We start from the raw sequence: 17,172 nt of genomic DNA on the forward strand, positions 1-17,172 counted from the left end.
TATGTGTTCTGTAGGAGTTGTTCCACATGTAGATGTATTTCTGATGTATTTGTGGGGAGGAAGGCGATCTCCACATTTCACTCCTCCGCCATCTTGAAGGTCTCCCCTGCAGTTTGTTGTTCACTGAGTCTATGTTCTTGTCTCCGGGACCAGAATTCCACTCAGCAGCTGTTTGAGTATCGGCCTGTTGGCAACAAAAATCTCTCCGTTTTTGTTTGGTATATTTTTATGTTATTTTCATTATTGAAGGAACTTTTCACTGATGGTTGAATCCTTGGTTAGAGGTTATTTTCTCCTGCATTTCACCCATCCCATTGTCTTCTAACTCCCATCATTCAAGTTAAAAAGCCAGCTGTTCCTCCTCTCATAGCTTCTGTGAAAGTAAAGTGTGTCTTCCTCCGGTTGCTTCCAACGTTTTCTCTTTGTCTCTGTTTTCCATGATGTTCCTGGGTGGTTTTGTTTGTTCGTTTTTGTTTCGTTTTTATCCCACTCCTAGATTCTGTAGCTTGGTGGGATTTTTTTAGTTTTGGAAAGTTCTTGGCCCTTATCTCAAACATTTCTTCTAAGCCGTTCTCTCCCCCTCTCATGGGAGTGCAGTTGTACCTGTGTTAGACCTTTTCATCATGTATGTTAACTTTAGAAACGAGTACTGCAGGGCCTCAAGCTGGAAATGAGCTTACATCCATAAAGGACAGGGAGGAGGAGGATGCAGCCCACTTGATACCTGAGTTTACTCTTCCTGACCTTGTTTCTTTTCTGTGTGGTTTGAGTGGGTAATTGGGGAGCGTAGGTTGGGATGTTGGGACTGTACGAGACTTTGCAGGACCCGTAGTGCTTATTTCCTGGGGAAATAAAGCACGAGCCACCGAGCTGCTTGGGCAGGGAGCCTGGTGGTTAGGAAGAGCGCTGGTTTGGGAACAGGCTCGTACATTCAGATCCTGAATCCCTACTTTACCATGACCTTGAGCAACTCGCTTCACTTCTTTGTGTTCTGTTATTTGTAAAATGGGGATAGAGTACATATTTCGTAAAATGGAGAAGATTAAATAAAAGAGCAGCATAAAGCACTTAGAAGAGAGCTTTGCCTGTAGCAACATTCAGTGAGGTTGTTGTTCTTCTCTCATCGTTATTACGCTGTTACTGCCCTGCTTACTTCCTGCCCACCCAGGATCCCAGGACAGTTGGCGGTAACTGTCTATGGAGTGTTGGCGGTGGCAGGCCCCAGAGACAGTGCTCTGTTGGGTGTTTGTTCTTGAGTTCACCAGCCTGTTGGCAAGGACTGCTCATTGTTCTGTATGACTGTTGCCCCCCACGGCCGTGGGTTTGCCACATCTGGGGCTTTGGGGGCTCCCGAGGCCCCCCCCCCCCACCAGTGGCTGACTCTGGCCTTCCTTTCCCCTTCAGTATGGAATGCTCCTTTACCAGAACTACAGAATCCCTCAGCAGAGGAAGGCCATGCTGTCCCCCTTCTCAACTCCAGTGGTAAGTAAAGCCACCGGCCCCAAAACCAAGTTCCTTCTCAGCTGCTGCGTCAGCGTGTGCTGTGGACATCTCGTTTCCGACGAGGCTGACCAGAGAAGCTGCAGAACGAGCTTGTGCGTTTCCGAGAAGCCAGAATATCTCACCACCTTGCGTTTCCCAGAAGGTGGACCTGGTCGTCCCAACAGCGTGCCTGCCGGGAGCAGATTCCTCCGCCACCCTCACCCTGTCCCCGCGTCTCCCCGCAGGGTTGCCTCAGTAGATGGCTCCATTTAAGGGCTCTCTAGTCACGTGCTCAGAAATGTCAACAGCAACTCTCAGCTCCGCTGAGGAGCCGCCTTCCCGCCTTCGCTTTTGTCCATTTCAGCTGTGGGACCCGCGGTGCTGTTGACCATGACGCTTAAGTCTTTCTCTGTGAGAATCGAGACTGTAGTGAGTCATTTTGTGTTCTCAGGATGGACTTTAGTTCCCAGAGGTGCAGAAATGCTTCATCCTCTCAAACTATGATCTTAACAGCCCCTCGATGTCCATTCCTAGATGTCACACTATCCTACAGAGCGAGTCCCTGTGTTTCCCTGAACTAACTTACCCGACTCGGCTGTGGTGAGGGCTGGCTTGCACTTGACGTTTCCATTTCCTTGATGAGTTTTAGTGCACGTTCGGGACCCCGTGAAACGCCACACAGTCCCAATCCTGTGGGTACCAGCAGCCTCACCAGTGGCCTTCGAATGCCTCGAGAGGACTGGAACGTTTCTTTGTTCTTCTTGAGAAAAACCCAAGCCATTTTTAGTCCAGGGGCATTTGCGGCACTGAGTGTTCCATCTGATCCTTAGAGAGTTGGGATGGTGGAGGGACTTGCCCGTCCTCTACTGCCCCTCCCCAGGCACAGCTGTTCTGTGCCAGGGTTCCCACCTGCTCCCTGGCTGTTTCCCTGCATCTTAAGAACTCACGGCCTCTCGTTTCCAGCGCAGTGTCTCTGAGAACTCCCTTGTGGCCATGGATTTTTCTGGGCAAACAGGAAGAGTGATCGAGAACCCAGCTGAGGCTCAGAGTGCAGCCCTGGAAGAAGGCCACGCCTGGAGGGTAAGGCCATGGCCCTGTGCCGCCAGGACGGGCTCCCTCGCGGTGGCCACTCCACGCCTGGTCTGCCCCCCGAAGAAGGGCTGTGTGCTGGCGTCAGGGGGTGAGAGGCTGGGAGGGTGGGTGGCTGTGAGTTCTCAGCTGCAGGAAGCCTTGGCCCTCCTGGGCTCCTCCATGTGCCCAGCACCCTGCCACCCCACCACCCTCGTCCCTGGGCTCCCGTGGGGGGAGGGGCAAGGCGCAGAGCCCTGGGTTCCCCCGGCTCGCAGCCCCATTCCTGCTGGAGTCTTCCGGGCGGACAGAGCGTGAGGCCAGGTATTCCGAGTGTGGCTCGACCTCTAACTAGCTTCACAGCCTTGGACAGTCTTTTTACTCTGAGGCCCACGTTCCTAATCTCCAGATGGATGAATATCTCCCAACTTCCAAGCTTTTCTGAGCTTTAAAGACAGTGTACAAAACACAAGCCCACAGCTCCGGCTCCGAAAGCCTCCGCCTCCTTCAGCCTCAGAGTGCGCAGAAAAGGAGAATGCACCCAAAGCCACGACCAGTGTTCAGACCTGCCCGAGTTCCCTGGAAAATCTCGTGCTTCTCTCCTAAGATGTATTGGGAATTTCACTCCATGTCTTGTGTGTGACAAACACGTCTCTGCTTCCATCCTGGAATCCTTAGAAATATACTAGGATGGGGATGCTTCTGGTTTTGTTTTTAACAACTGCCACCTGTAAGCTGTCTGTCCTTGTGGTCACGTGGGACTGAGGTGTCTGTCATTCCGTGGTCGAGGGCCCTGTCACCTGGCCAGCTGCCCGCCCCAGCTGTGTCCCGGGTGGCGTGCTGTTTGTGTCACTCCGCTGTCTTAGCGCTAACGCGGGGATTTCTTTTGCAGAAGCGAAGCACGCGGATGAATGTCCTCGGGAGCCAGAGCCCCCTCCACCCTTCCACCCTCAGTACAGGTAAACGCTGGCATCTTGGCCTGATGTTTTTGTACATAAATAAAATAAAAGTGCTCCCAACCCTCCCCGAGCTTCCCAACGTTGTCCAGGCCCAGAGCGCAGCACGAAAGCTGCGGCCACGGAAATCCGGGCCCCGTGTGGACCTGAGTGAGCTTGCAGGGCAGCCGCTGTGCGTGGGCCCCGGGCTACCCACCTTTCTCTGTTTCCCGCAGTGATTCACAGGACACAGCACTGGTTTCACGGCAGGATCTCCAGGGAGGAGTCACACCGGATCATTAAGCAGCAGGGACTCGTGGATGGGTAAGGGACACGACGGACAGGGTGGGCGTCCGCTGAGGGTCTGCTGGGCTCAGCTCCTCAGAGCATCCTGCCGTGGGGTGCGGGGCTGGGCAACGGTTGCAGCCTCGTTCAAAGAGGAGCAGTGTGCTCAGGGAAACGAGGATGCTGCAGGGTTTGCACAGCTACGAAGTGGAGAGAGGGATTGCAGTCCATTTCTGTCCACACGCTAAAATCATTCTCTACCTCCGTGATGAAATTCGAACAGATGAAGAACGCACGTTGCTTCTTTTGGATCAGTAAGGCAGTGGGCCAGTGGAAAACCGTATCTTCTCGCCTACACCTTTTGCTTTCTGCCTTATATCATTGGCCTTTGCCCCAGCCACCCCAGATCTTAGTGACGCAGAGCAGCAAAGCTGTATCATTCCTCACAGTTAGGGCTGCTTGGGTGGCTCTTCCCACCGGGGCCAGCAGAACTCACGTGCCTGGTGGCCAGTGCCGGCCGTGGCTGGGTGCCGAGGTGCCTGGGCACAGGTCTCTGGCAGGTTAGCCTGGGTCCGTCATGGCCATCACGGGGATCCCAAGGGTAAGAGGTCAACCCCAGTGCACAAGCACTTCTCAAGGGGACACCCCCATGGTCAAGGCAAACCCAGCAGCCAGGCTCAGCATCACTGTGAATGAGAGGAAGCTGCCCCGGGTGTGGCTGCGGACATGTGAGTGACCGTGACCGCGGCATGGTCCCTCCCGAGCTCAGCCCGAGTCGTGCCTCCACCCCCACCCCCACCCCCACATAAAGAGGCCCAGACGAGTTAGTTGGATGCCCTGGTCCATCCTTGTCGTGGCTGCCTCTCACTGGGTCTACTCAAAAGACAGGCTCTCGGGAGCTGCTCAACTCACAGCAGTCCTTTTGTTCTTCAGATCCTTCATCTTTAAAAAGTTTTATCATGGAACTCTAAAACTTCACATGAGGCAGGAGAGGGTGAGGAACCCGTCTGCCTCTTGCCCAGCTTCAGAATTTGCTCACCTGAGCTGGTCTCTTCCCCTTCCTACATTTTTATTATTTTTTTCTCCTCTTCTTCTCTTTGCCTTCCTCTCCTTCCTTCTGACTTTTCCCACTTTCCTTCCTCTACTTTTTCCTTCTTCTGAGCTGTTTTAAAGGAAACCCCCGACGTTCGGAATTTTTACCAGTAACTGTATTTCAGTGAGTGTCTGAAAAATAAGGACCCTTTTCTTCTGAGACAACCGCACTATCGTCGTTGCATCTAAAATAAACAAGAATTTCTTAGTGTCCTCAGAAGTCCCATCACGTTCACTCACATGAAAGTCCTTTAAATGTAGTTGGTCTCAAGCAGGATCTCCCCGTGGCGTCTGGTTGAAGTGTCTCTGTCTCCCTTAATATAATAGTAGTCTCCCCACCACTCCATTTTCTTTCCTTTTTTTTTTTTTTATATCTTTCCTTTGTGGAAGAAGTAGGTCATTTGCTAATTGTGTACCTGTGGTTTCTTTGACTGTGTTCCTCTGTCTCCCTCGTTTCCTGTAAAGTGTGGGCAGAGGCTTGGTTAGACTCAGAGCCTTCTTCCGAGAAGCCTTCTGCAGAGCTTCGGGGCTGCATGTCTGTACTGCCCACTTCCTCATCCCGGGCTGGGCGGGGGTCGGGCGTTGTCAGCCGGGCCCCCAGTCCAGCTCCCAGCCCCCTACACCGAAGGGTCTGAGCCACTGACCCCGCCCAGGTTTATTGTTTCATTAGAGGTCACAGAGTCATTGTTTTCTAATTCTGTTATTCCTTCATCATTCCTTAGCTAAAATCCTTTTCCTTGTCACAGATTTGTTTTTCTGGGAAAGGCAGTAGCTAAGTGCTTGGTTTTCCTCTTTGTCAGTTTTCAGGATCACGGTTTGGTGTTCTGCCATCTTCCGGTGCTTCCAAATGAGGTGTTCCGTTTTGGTTTTTAACTCTCATGATGAACTTAGATACTATGTGTTTAATTTGTTTCAATCCAAGCTTAAAGTTCTTCATGTTCCCTATGCCCTCTTTTTGTCCCATGGGGCAGGCCTCTTTCAAGTTGGTTCCTGAGTTCTTTTGACCCAACACTAATAGCGTTTGCTTTCTGCTGTGACACATTCTCTTAAGGGCCCTAATTCTTTGTCGTGGAAAATGGCGTCTGGAAACCAAATCGGTAGGTCTTTTCCATGGACAGAACTAGGACATAGGCTTTTTAAACTGAAAAATAGATTACAGGTTCACATTGATATTGCCAATTCAAATGGAAAATTACAGGGTGTGTACGCCTCTGATTTTATTGTCTCTCTCTTCTCTTCCTCTGAAAAATCTTGCTAATGACAGTCGCTTACTTATTTGTTTCACCTCACTCTGTACTTGTCTGCTGTACCCCATATCACATCATGAAAATACTGATAATATGACTTCAGTACTACTGAATTCACACTTCTTTGCAGCCCTTTTAATCCTTAAGGAATAGTCCAGGCAGGTCATGTTAAAGTACCAACCTTAAGGTAATTCTTCTCCGTGGTTCCACCACCAAACTGCCACGTCTTCAGGTTCATTCCTCTGTTTCTGATTTTTGTTAAGCGGATCTGATTTATTTCCTCTTCAGTTTAATGCTGCTTTTAAAACTATGTAAAACATCGCCTTGGTTCCAAAGTCAAAAGGTATAAAACCAGGTATTTTGCCTGGTGACTCTCCTCTGCCCCCAACTCCACAATGGGTAAACATTTTCATCAGTGTTTGTTTGTTTATCCTTCTGTTGTTTCCTTTTAAGAATATAAGCAAAACCCATTTGTTTCTGTAGTCTGCCTCATCTTAATGAGGGCGTGTACTGGCCACAGAGGTCCAACCCTGAGCTTAGCTGCAGCCTGAGGATGCTGGGGTGGGATGGCCAGGAGGGCTGCCCCCTCCCTTGTCCCCTGCTGGGTTCTCTTTCACACGAGAGAGCTTCATTGTTTCCAGGCTTCTGTTATGACACGCTGTGCCCCATCTTTGTGTTTTTGCTAGTGTCTCTTTGCCGGTGAGTTCGAAGAAGTGGGAGTGTTGAATGGAGGCTGGGTCTCTAGCATATGATTAAGGGCCAGTTTCATTTCCAATCCTTTTTGTGTTGCTGAACTGTTGGTACATACTTGCCCAGTTTTCTACATCCACTTTTCTTGTATATACTGTTTTTTTTAATTAATTTTATGTATTTTAAATTTTGTCTGCTTTGGGTCTTCGTTGCTACACACAGGCTTCCTCTAGTTGCAGCGAGCGGGGGCTACTCTTCATCGTGGTGTAGTTGTGGTTCACGGGCTCTAGCACGCAGGCTCAGTAGTTGTGGCGCACGGGCTTAGTTGCTCCGCGGCATGTGGGATCTTCCCAGACCAGGGATCGAACCCGTGTCCCCTGCATTGGCAGGCGGATTCTTAACCACTGCGCCACCAGGGAAGCCCCTACATCCATTTTTTACAAACATTTTTTTCCCAGGTTGTCATTTGTCTTTTTGACTTAGCTGATGGGGGGTTGGGTTTTGGTTATACAGTTTTTCTAAATATGGTCAAGTTTATCTTTTCTGTCCTTTAGCCTGTATCTTTCTGGATTTTTGAGTCATAGTCATATAAGTTTTTCCTGCTTCTCAGTCACAAAGGAGTTTGCTCATGTTATCCTCTAGAGCTTGTATTGTTTCTCTCCTCCCTTCCTTCCTTCCTTTTTTTTCATGATTATTTCCTCCTTTTTTGCTTGTTCATTTTTGTGTGTTTAGATCCCAGGTACACTTCAGAATTTATTTATCCCGGTGCACTGTTTAAGGACAGATCTGATTTTTTTTCCCATGTGGCTGTACAGTTGTTCCAAACGACTTATTTGAAGTGTCACTTGATCATAGAACAGTCCCTTTTAGAGCCTTAGAGATGACCCCTCCTGACTACAAACAAGATGCTTCCCCTCTGAACTTTCTGCCTAAGAGAGAAAAGCCTACCCTCCGAAATCCCTCTCTTAGTGATGTTCTTTGCCTGTAGGTTTGTGTGTGTCTCCAGGGCTTCAAGGACAAGATGCTTACCCATTACAGCCCTAAATCCTATCCAAAGTGAGCCCTCGGATGTTCTCGTGGTGTCCCATTTACCGTATCACCTGTGAGATTCGTTCCAAGGAAGCCAAGTGGGTTTGCTTACCAGGTGACGTAAGTCATAAGCCAGTAATTCAAGAGGCAAGTGTGAGTAGAAAGGAAAGGTGCTTTAATCAGAAGAAAAGCCAGCAATCTGGGGAGAAGGTGGACTCATGTCCTAAGACCAACTCTGAAGATTCTGCTCAGCCATGACAGTTTTTAAAGGGAAAAACGGTGACAGGTGGAGAGGAAGAGTCCCAGTGAGTCATCGAGGCAGGAGGTTGGGTTCTGCATCCTTCTCCATTGCATGCAGACTGACTGATTCTTCAGATGTTATCTTGCCAAGTGATCTGCCTGCAGTATTGCTAAGGGGGCTGTTGAGGGTAGAGAGCCAGTCATTTTTTAACTGCTTCATTCTTCATTCTTACCTCTTTTTATCCAGGAAAAGAATCAGCTGGTTAGACAAGGCACGGTGTGCATTCAGGAGAGCATAGGTCAGGAGTTAGTTTCAATTGCCTAGTGATTCATTCCTGTAATTAGGTTCTTTTAACATTAGAGGGGGACAGGAAAGGGGCAAAAGAGCTGCTTTTGACAACGCCAGAGAAGTGAAGGTTCCACAGGACGTGTCACTTGGTGCCGTGGCCACAGCATCCCTCCTGGGGCCCAGGGCGGTGGCACCTACATCCCTGAGGGGCTGACACATCCAGGCACAGGAAGGGGACGCGGGGGACCAGTGTGTTTTGAAGAAGCTTCCCCAGTGGTTGTGAGCTCAGGCCCAGCCGGCCCACTTTGTGTTAAAAGGAGCTGTCCTCGGGCGGGGGAGCCTGGGGCGGACAAACCGTGTCTGTCTTTCAACTTTTCCTGGAGTCTAGCGCCAGTTGGTGAGGTTGCCTCTGTCCAGCCTTGGTGAGAAGTGCGGGCATCCCTCTGCCACCTTTCCTCCCCCTCCCGCCTTGTTTCTGTCTGTCCTCCCTGGGGTCTGAGTTGCGTCTAAGGTTATCATTTTCAATCCCAACATCCGGCTGCTGGCGCTCTAGCAAACCAAAAGGCAGGGTGATGGGACATCGCCTGAGGTGTCATTGCAGTGATGCCACATCGTCCGTTCATCCCCTTGTTCAGGGCAGAAATGTGCTGGGAAAACAAGGTAAATTAAATCATCAATTCCTAGTCCTTACCCCTCCCTGCAGAGGTAATGGAGGGAAGCCAACGTAGAGAGTCAGACAACAAGCAGAAAACAGCGCTGGAAGGCAGGCCAGGACAACCCTTACAAAACCCCGCTTCCTAGACCTTTAGCCTCAAGTCACTGATGGAGTTGGGGTGAGGGGGGCTGGAAAGAGACAGCAGAGCCTGCAGTGAACCCGTGAGGCGGCTCTGAAGTCCGCTGGGTCCGGGCACCCCCCGCAGGTGACCTGTGTGCGTGTGCAAGCATGGGTCTGTGCACACGTGTACGTGTGTGCGTGTTGGGCTCGCGCCCCCGGGCCTGCAGGGCCTGCCGCGGGGCCGGCACTCGCTGGCTGCCCCCTTCCTTCCCCTCTTTCCGCTGACAGCCCATCCCAGAGCCTGGGACGGAAGGAGCTTTTCAAGGGGCCAGTCCCGCGCTGTGGGCCCCCCTGCGGATCTTCCCCCGGGGCTCCTGTCGGGACCTGCGGCGTTTAAGCTCTGTGCCCCCCGTCCCTCCCCTGCCTCATTCACACTCAGGGTCAAGCCCCGCCACCCCCTTCTTGTCCCCTGTGCCTGTCTGTCATGAGCTGGTCCCTCTGTCCGTGCCCCAGGCCCCTCCGCTGGGTGGAAGGCAGCGTCTTTGTCAAGACTTGAGTTCTTTGCAGCTCTCCCTCCCCTGGGGCAGAGCGGGGTGCCGTCCCAGGGCTAACGCAGCCAGCTCAGAAGAGCGTAGGGTGTTCACCGGCCACGGAGGAACCACCTGCGCACTTGCTCCTGCTGTGCCGGCGCTCCTCCCTGGTTTCTGCTGGCTGTGTGACCTTGGAGAAGTTGCCTGACGTCTCTGGGCCCTGCTGCCCTCACTGTAAAATGGGGACAGTGACAGGGCCACTGTGAGTCCTGAGCGAGGCGGTGTGTGCAGTGCCAGGACTGCCACACACCCGAGCTGTGCTATCGCTCTGATCTCCCTCAGCCCCTTTGTGCTTTCATGAATGGACACGTGAGCCTTGACTCCAGTCCTCACATTCCTCAGCACTTTCGTTCCATGTTCCATTCTGATGACCTAAGCAGAGGCATCCGTGGCATGTTAGCCCCCAGCCTGGTCTCTGCAGTAGCCATCCCCCGGCCTGCCCCGAAATCCCTGCGCCTGTGGTTTGCTGGTGGCGATCACCAGTGTCTCCAGTGTCCACACTGACTACACAACAGCCCTGAGCGTGTAGATGGTCCTGCAGGAGAGGCCGGCAGGGCAGCAGCCTGTGATCTGAAGCTCCTGAGTGTCAGATCCAGGAATCTCGCTGACTCCTAGGCCCTACCCCCTTTCCTCCGTGTGGACGACCGTTAGGCAGGACCTGTAAACCCAAGCCGGTGGGGCAGCCTCAGGATCTCCCGGGTCACACCCCAAACTGGAAGGCAGGCGGGCAGCGTCCTCCTTGGGGCTCAGAAGGAAGCATCAGGGGATTCATTGAGGGCTCAGGTGAGGAAGCACAGCCCCAGCTTCTCCTCCGGGAAGATTGAGCCCTGCCCATCCCCAGGTTTCTGCTAGTGAAACACTCGGAGAAAAGGGCGCAGACTGGGAGGCGCAGACGCGCAGCCCTGCCCAGGAGAGGAGCTGGCCCTCTCGTCTTCCTGCCCTCAGGCTCCGCCGACGCCGAGCGCATCACACGGGGGCCCGGCTCCAGCTCCGAGGCCCCATGTCTCCCGCCCGCCTGGCCCAACGGTGCAGTTGCATCCCGGTTCACACCTCCAAGGTGTGTCCTGCAAAATGCTATCAAAGAGGGGCTGGTATGTAATAAAAGATGCTGTAAAGAGTCAGGGAAGATAGGAAAACTCATGCTGGGGCCCTAAGGGTGTGGGGATGAATATCTACATTCTAAAGCCTCCAAGCCGTCCTGTAGTGAAATAAACCGTTTTTACCTTTTATAACATGGGATTTCCCAGGCTTATGTAACTGCCTTCCCTCTGACATTACAATCTAGAAACTGATGGTTTAGCTGTTTACCACCATTTGGTGTCTAATACCTTTAAAGTATGTTTCCTCTCAGGCCATTTCTACTTTGTCTCTGGGATCAGGGCCTCTTCCTTTCTAAAGAATAACTTGGTCTTCCCATCTGATTCCAGATTTGTTCTGGAATCATTGTAAAAGCAATGACTGATGCTTCTTGGTGCTATTCTAAGTTTTAAAGTAATTTTTTAGTTAGAGTATAATTGATTTACAATATTGTGTTGGGTTCAGCTGTACAGCATAGCAATTCAGTCTTTTTGCAGATTGTACTCCATTGTAGGCTGTTACAAGATAATGGGTATAATTCCCTGTGTTACACAGTGCATCCCTGTCACTTGTCTATTTTATACATAGTAGTTTGTATCTGCTAATCCCATACCCCTAATTTGTCCCTCCTCCTTCCCTCTCCCTTTTTGGTAACCACGAGTTTGTTCTCTGTGTCTCTGAGTCTGTTTCTGCTTTGCATATATGTTCATCTGGATTGGTTTTTAGATTCCACATACAAGCGATATCATACAGCACTTGTCTTTCTCTGTCTGATGTATTTCACTGAGCATAATACTCTGTAGTCCATCCACGTTTCTGCAAATGGCAGAACTTCATCCTTTGTCATGGCCGAGTAACACTGCATTGTATATGTGTATATGTGCCACAGCTTCTTAATCCAGTCGTCTGTGGATGGGTACTTGGGCTGCTTCCATATCTTGGCTGTTGTAAATACTGCTGCAGTGAACGTTGGGGTGCATGTATCTTTTCAAATCAGTGTTTTCATTTTTTCCATTTATATGTGTCCAGGAGTAGAATTGCTAGAGCACAGGGTAGCTCTATTTTTAGTATTTAAGGACCCTCCATCCTGTTCTGCACAGTGGCTGCACCAATTTACATTCCCACCAACGGTGTAGGAGGCTTCCCTTCTCTCCACAGCCTGGCCATCACTTGTTATTTGTAGACTTTCTGATGTAATTTCAAAATGTAGAAAATTTGCAAGAATCATGTAATGGATTCTCCTATATACGTGTCACCTAGGCACCTGAGTCGTGAACCTTGTAGCACCTTTGCTTTGTCGTGTTCTCTCTCTCGTTTTTTTAGCAGAACCGTTTAGGAGTCAGTTGTAATTATTTCGATATAAAATTTCTCAAAACAAGGACTTCTCTTAGGCAGCCGCAGTATCATTATAAAACGTAGGAAATTAACGTGAATGCGGTTCGGTCACCTGACATCCACTTAGATTTTACCAGGGGTCTTTGCTGCGTCCTTCGTCACCAAGGAAAAGAACTTCTTGGCCTCAGCACCACCCTGGACCAGCACGTGTCCTGTCTCCCTTTGTGTCTTGACACTTGGAGGAGCCCGTGAGGACAGAACGTGCCGGGTTTGGCCGTGGAGAGTGACAGAAAGCACGGTCTGGATGAGGAGGGTGGTCTAGCTCTACAGCTCACTCAGCTCCCCAGACCTCCTGAAGCATCATATATACATACAGATTCATATATATATTCAGTCTGGACTTTCTGAATTAACAGTCGATTGACTCTTTCCATTCCCAGGCTTTTTCTCCTCCGTGACAGCCAGAGTAATCCAAAGGCATTTGTCCTCACGTTGTGTCATCATCAGAAAATTAAAAATTTCCAGATCTTACCTGTAAGTATTGATGTTTTTCACACTAATTCTTATTCTTCTGTGTGCCGGTTTTGTTCTTAGTGCAATTTTCAAGGTCTCAACTAAGCAGACTATGAAACAGTAAACATCAGACAGTTTCAAGCTCACCGGTGAGATCCTTTCAGGAGTTTCTTGAGAGGTTGGTTCTTTGAGCTTGGGAACGGTGTTTCCCTAGAAGAACGCTGAAAGTGGTGGCGTTGTACTGTGGCCCCGACACGCCTGTGTAGCTCATAGGTGCCCCCGAGACGGCGCCCGATGGGAAGAGCAAGGTCAGGTGATGGGCAGACACAGAGCAGAGCTGTTAGCCCAGGACCTGGTGCGGGAAGGATCACGTGTGGCTGTGCAGACACGCACTGTTGGCCACTTAATCTCAGGATTTGTCTGACTTGTGCTGGTGTGGACCAGGGGGACTCAGGAAGCCTGTAGAAAACTGACCTGTGGCCCCCCCAAAGAGAAGTGTTAATCCTTCCACTGGGTCCTTGGATCAGAAAACAGATTCTCCCTTTGAACAGTTTCAAAAGCCTCGTTATTGAATATGATGTATTTGTCAACACCACTCTCTTAAAGGACGATGGTTAGATTTGCCGAATATAACTGACCTCTTCCATGTGCCCAAGTTCAGATTCTAGTTCACGATTTGGGTGTTGTGTGGGAGACAGTTGTCAGCACCTCCGAGAATGTGTAGTCCCGTTGGGGCTGAGATGCACAAATTGAATACCAAGTGTCTTATGTACACTGTACGTATCGATGTGGTTGTAGAGAAGTGGTCAATTCTGCAGGTAATAACAGCTCTCGTGAAATGTTTCCTCTGGAACCCGGACCTGGGAAATATGCTGCTGAACGAGGGTGGCCAGATATAAGTCTGTCCTTTACAGAGTGAAGGCCTGAGAAGGCTTGAACCAAATGCATCCGTTTCACGTAGTGGGACCTGGCGTTTTTCAAGGGTGCTTGAGCCCAGGACTTCACACCGCCTGTCTGGAGAGTCATGCAGGCACAGGAGGCATGAACGGGAGGGGAAGGGCAGGCAGGGCTGGCTTTGGTGACCTGGGGGCAAGCAGCCTGCCTGGCACTGTCTGTTGAAGTCGCTTCCTGCTGTGCCCGATGCCCTCACTGTATAAACGAGGAAAATGAGACCCTCCCAGCTCTCAGTGGCCTGTCCTGGACCACCGGGAGGGACAGACTGTGGGTTACAGCCCAGGCTTCACAGATTCCACACAACATGGTAATAAGCAAACCTGGGGACTGTTGTTCACGGGAGAGTGCCCCATCCACAGTCCTTTTTGTTTTCCTGCTGTGTTATATTATTGACCAGATGTTATTCTCTTAGCCTCAAATATGAAATAAAATGAAAAAGTACTGGCCAGCAGAATATGTAATATCATTGTCCCAAATAACCCCAAATCCTAGAATTATCAGACAGACGGGAACTTGAGAAGTGTAGCAACGAGAATGCAACCTCAGGGCTTAAACACAGGCTGTGGGTGTGCTTGGGGCTCCAGAGTTTGTGGATTAAGAAGTGGTTCTTAGTTTATGCGTCCACACAGGTTTAAGGCTAACTTCCTCTGTGTGAACAGTGCAGGGCAACTTTCCTGACCGCAGTGTATTGCAGTCATTGATCTCAAAATTCATTCAGTTAAAATCGATGTGAATTCATTTCTGGGAGATATTGTAGATGTCCTCCATTTTAAGAAAAATAGCTACCAGATATTCCATGACCTGGACCAGGTTCTTCTCCTACATGATCTCATTAATCCCTTAGAGTAATCCAACATTTGCTTTGTAATAGAGCAAAGTGAACGTCAGAGGGGTGAAGGAGGTTGCCTGGGGTCCTACTGTGAGAGCCCAGGGCTGTGTACTCTTACACGAGCATGCTGTATGCATGGATACTCACAGGTTAACTGGTCAACCTCACCCTCCTCTGTGGGCTGTGCTGAGTGCACGGACACTCACAGGCTAACTGGTCAACCTCACCCTCATGAGCACATGAGCCAGGAGGAGCTTGGGGTTCTTGCCCATGACCAGCTCAGGAGCAGGGGACCTTCTCTGCCCGGCAGCTTAGGGACCTGGCAGCACCCAGCACAAACCCCTCGCCCCCTCACCTCCTGCCCTGACGTTTTCTAGCTCACCTCGCCAGCTCCCCATGTGTCCCTTAGAGCCTCACTATGGGTGGACAGCACTAATCCTGACTCTGGGGCCTGTTCTGTCCCAGAGCTGTGGCCTCTGACTTGGCAGGTCTTCTTGTGTCTCTCTAGTGCGAGGATGACGGGCAGACCTTCTTCAGCCTTGACGACGGGAACACCAAATTCTCTGACCTGATCCAGCTTGTTGACTTTTACCAGCTGAACAAAGGGGTCCTGCCTTGCAGACTGAAGCACCACTGCATCCGCGTAGCCTTATGACCTCAGGTCTACCCTGGCTGCAGGCTGGAGGACGCTGACACTGGAGTGAAGAGGTCTGTGCATCGTTCGGAACACACGTCTGTCTGCACCTCGGGGCTCGGAGCAAGTTGGGTGCGTTCGGCGCTGACCGACCACGATCGACTGGTTTGTTGGACTTGACGATGATTTGCTGCTGCAGATCCAGCAGGGCCGCGCCCCTCTCGCTGGCCTCATCGGGGAGGTCGGAAGACAGCAGACTCGAGCATAAACTGGAATGATGGTCTTGGCTGGGCCGTGGAGGCACACGAGCTGGAGAGAAGTGATTGGAAATGAACTCTCGCCCTGGAATAATCTTGACAATTAAAACTGATATGTTTACTTTTTTGTATTGATCCCTTTTTTGCACTCCTTGTTTTCAACATTGTATTCAGCTTATGGCAAGAGGGGCCGTGGCTTTTCAGTCTGTGCAAGATGCAAAGACAGTTGCGAAGGGGTAGCCCCAGAGGCTGTTTGCAGAGGGTGGTGCCCACCTTCTGCAGGTCACTCCCAGGCAACCGGCACCCTAGCCCTCCCCAGTTTCCTTGGAAGCTTTTTTGATACAAAAGGTGTTCCTGTGGTAGGCATGTGGCATGCTCTGTGGCCAGGCAGGCGGCGTGGTCAGCCAGCCCCTGCGCTGAGCACGTGCCCCTTCTCACGCTGTCACCCGATTCCACGTGCTGTGCCCTGCACACTGCAGGTGGCTTGTTCCTTGGAAAACACCACGCAGGCCTGAGTGGTTGCCCGTAGTTGGCCGCAGGCCTGCCTGCCTGAGACACAGTGGGTACCCACCACCCACCCATGGTGGACACCAGGCCGCCTGGCCCAGCTGCAGCCCTTCCAGCCTGTTCTAGGACCATCACTGCCTTACCCCCTCTGCAGTGGTGCTGGCCTGGCAGGGCTGCCCTCCCTCCTCCAGTGGATCAGATGACCTAAGAGGAAGTGGCACCTGATTGGTCTGCTTCCGTGTCGAATGGGTTTCCATGGTGACAGAGATGGAGACATTGGAGAGGGCAGCCCCGCAGCCCAGTAAGAGAAGGTCTTGCTTGGTGACCTCCATCCTGCCAACGGCCCCGAGCCAGCCCGTGCGAGGCAGTGGGTGGCCCGTCGGCTGGCCCAGGTCAGGAATCCCTCACAGCAGTATCGGCTGAGGACAGGTTACCAAGACAACTCTGCATCCCGCTCCAGGAGCTGAGTCAGACGGTGGCTTGCCTTGTCCCCGTCTCCGCCCTGTCCCCTTAGCCGAGTCTTCCGATGTGAGGGTAGCCTTGTCTCTGCAGAGCAGGAAGGGCTCCCCTGACAGGCAGGCAGACTACTTGGTGAAGGACGGTTTCTTTTCCCCAGATCACGGTTGCCACGCTTCCATGGCCCCTCTGGCCTGCTGGCCACTGGATCCCCTGGACCCCGCCCAGTGCAGCACTTCCCAAGGGACACACATGGCTTAGGACACAGTGACACATACCCGCTGTACCTCAGTCTGTGGTATAGACACTGTATGTTAGTTGACTAGCCACACTCTACTTGTTTTCCATGAAGTGTCTACTTAGACAAATGAAGCATTTTTAGTAAAACATGTTTTTAACCATGAATGCTCAGTTGCGTTGTTTTTTTTGGTTTTTCACTTTTTTTGGTTTTTCTGTAGCCTGTTAATCTTTCCAACCGTTGGCAATTAGGTCATTCTCCAGGTCATACCTGGCAGCCTGCTTCCGTTGGAGGGACTGATGCTCCAGTTACACCATTAGACATTTTTCTCTTCACCGGTTGGAGGGAAAACCTTTAAAAAAACAAAAATCAAGCACAAAAAAAAACACCTCTCCAATTTCTTTTTTCTGTTTACATAGACCAGTCTCCACCAGTGAGACGACTCACTCCGCTTCCAATAGACAGCTAGTATCGGCAGTATTGCATATTTATAAATATACGTTTTATTTAAAAGCAGAACTAAAGCTTGACTCTGACGCACAGTTCTGTGTGTACTTCCTGGCCGCGGTGAACTGTCACAGACAGTGACCCTCCCGGGGCCCCAGCCACCTCCCTGGTACCGGGCAGCCGGGGATCCACCTGCAAACAGG

At 51.1% G+C, this 17,172-nt stretch overlaps 1 protein-coding gene across 6 annotated transcripts in view; it reads left to right on the forward strand.

Annotated features, from left to right (window-relative positions):
* GRB10 (growth factor receptor bound protein 10) overlaps positions 1–16,908 on the forward strand; it is a 196,450-nt gene extending 179,542 nt beyond the window's left edge. For all 6 annotated transcript variants that reach the window (XM_027124121.1, XM_027124122.1, XM_027124123.1 and 3 more), the window contains 6 exons: positions 1,405–1,482; positions 2,446–2,562; positions 3,443–3,509; positions 3,722–3,809; positions 12,575–12,668; positions 14,939–16,908. In XM_027124121.1, the coding sequence (XP_026979922.1) occupies positions 1,405–1,482; positions 2,446–2,562; positions 3,443–3,509; positions 3,722–3,809; positions 12,575–12,668; positions 14,939–15,085 (591 nt within the window). In that variant the 3' untranslated portion in view covers positions 15,086–16,908. The remainder of the gene's footprint in view (positions 1–1,404; positions 1,483–2,445; positions 2,563–3,442; positions 3,510–3,721; positions 3,810–12,574; positions 12,669–14,938) is intronic.
* The last annotated feature ends 264 nt before the right edge of the window (positions 16,909–17,172 follow it).

Source organism: Aethalodelphis obliquidens, unplaced genomic scaffold (assembly GCF_003676395.1).
Source record: "Aethalodelphis obliquidens isolate GAN/ISIS:26980383/991018 unplaced genomic scaffold, ASM367639v1 scaffold27, whole genome shotgun sequence".
Classification (NCBI taxonomy): Eukaryota; Metazoa; Chordata; class Mammalia; order Artiodactyla; family Delphinidae; genus Aethalodelphis; species Aethalodelphis obliquidens.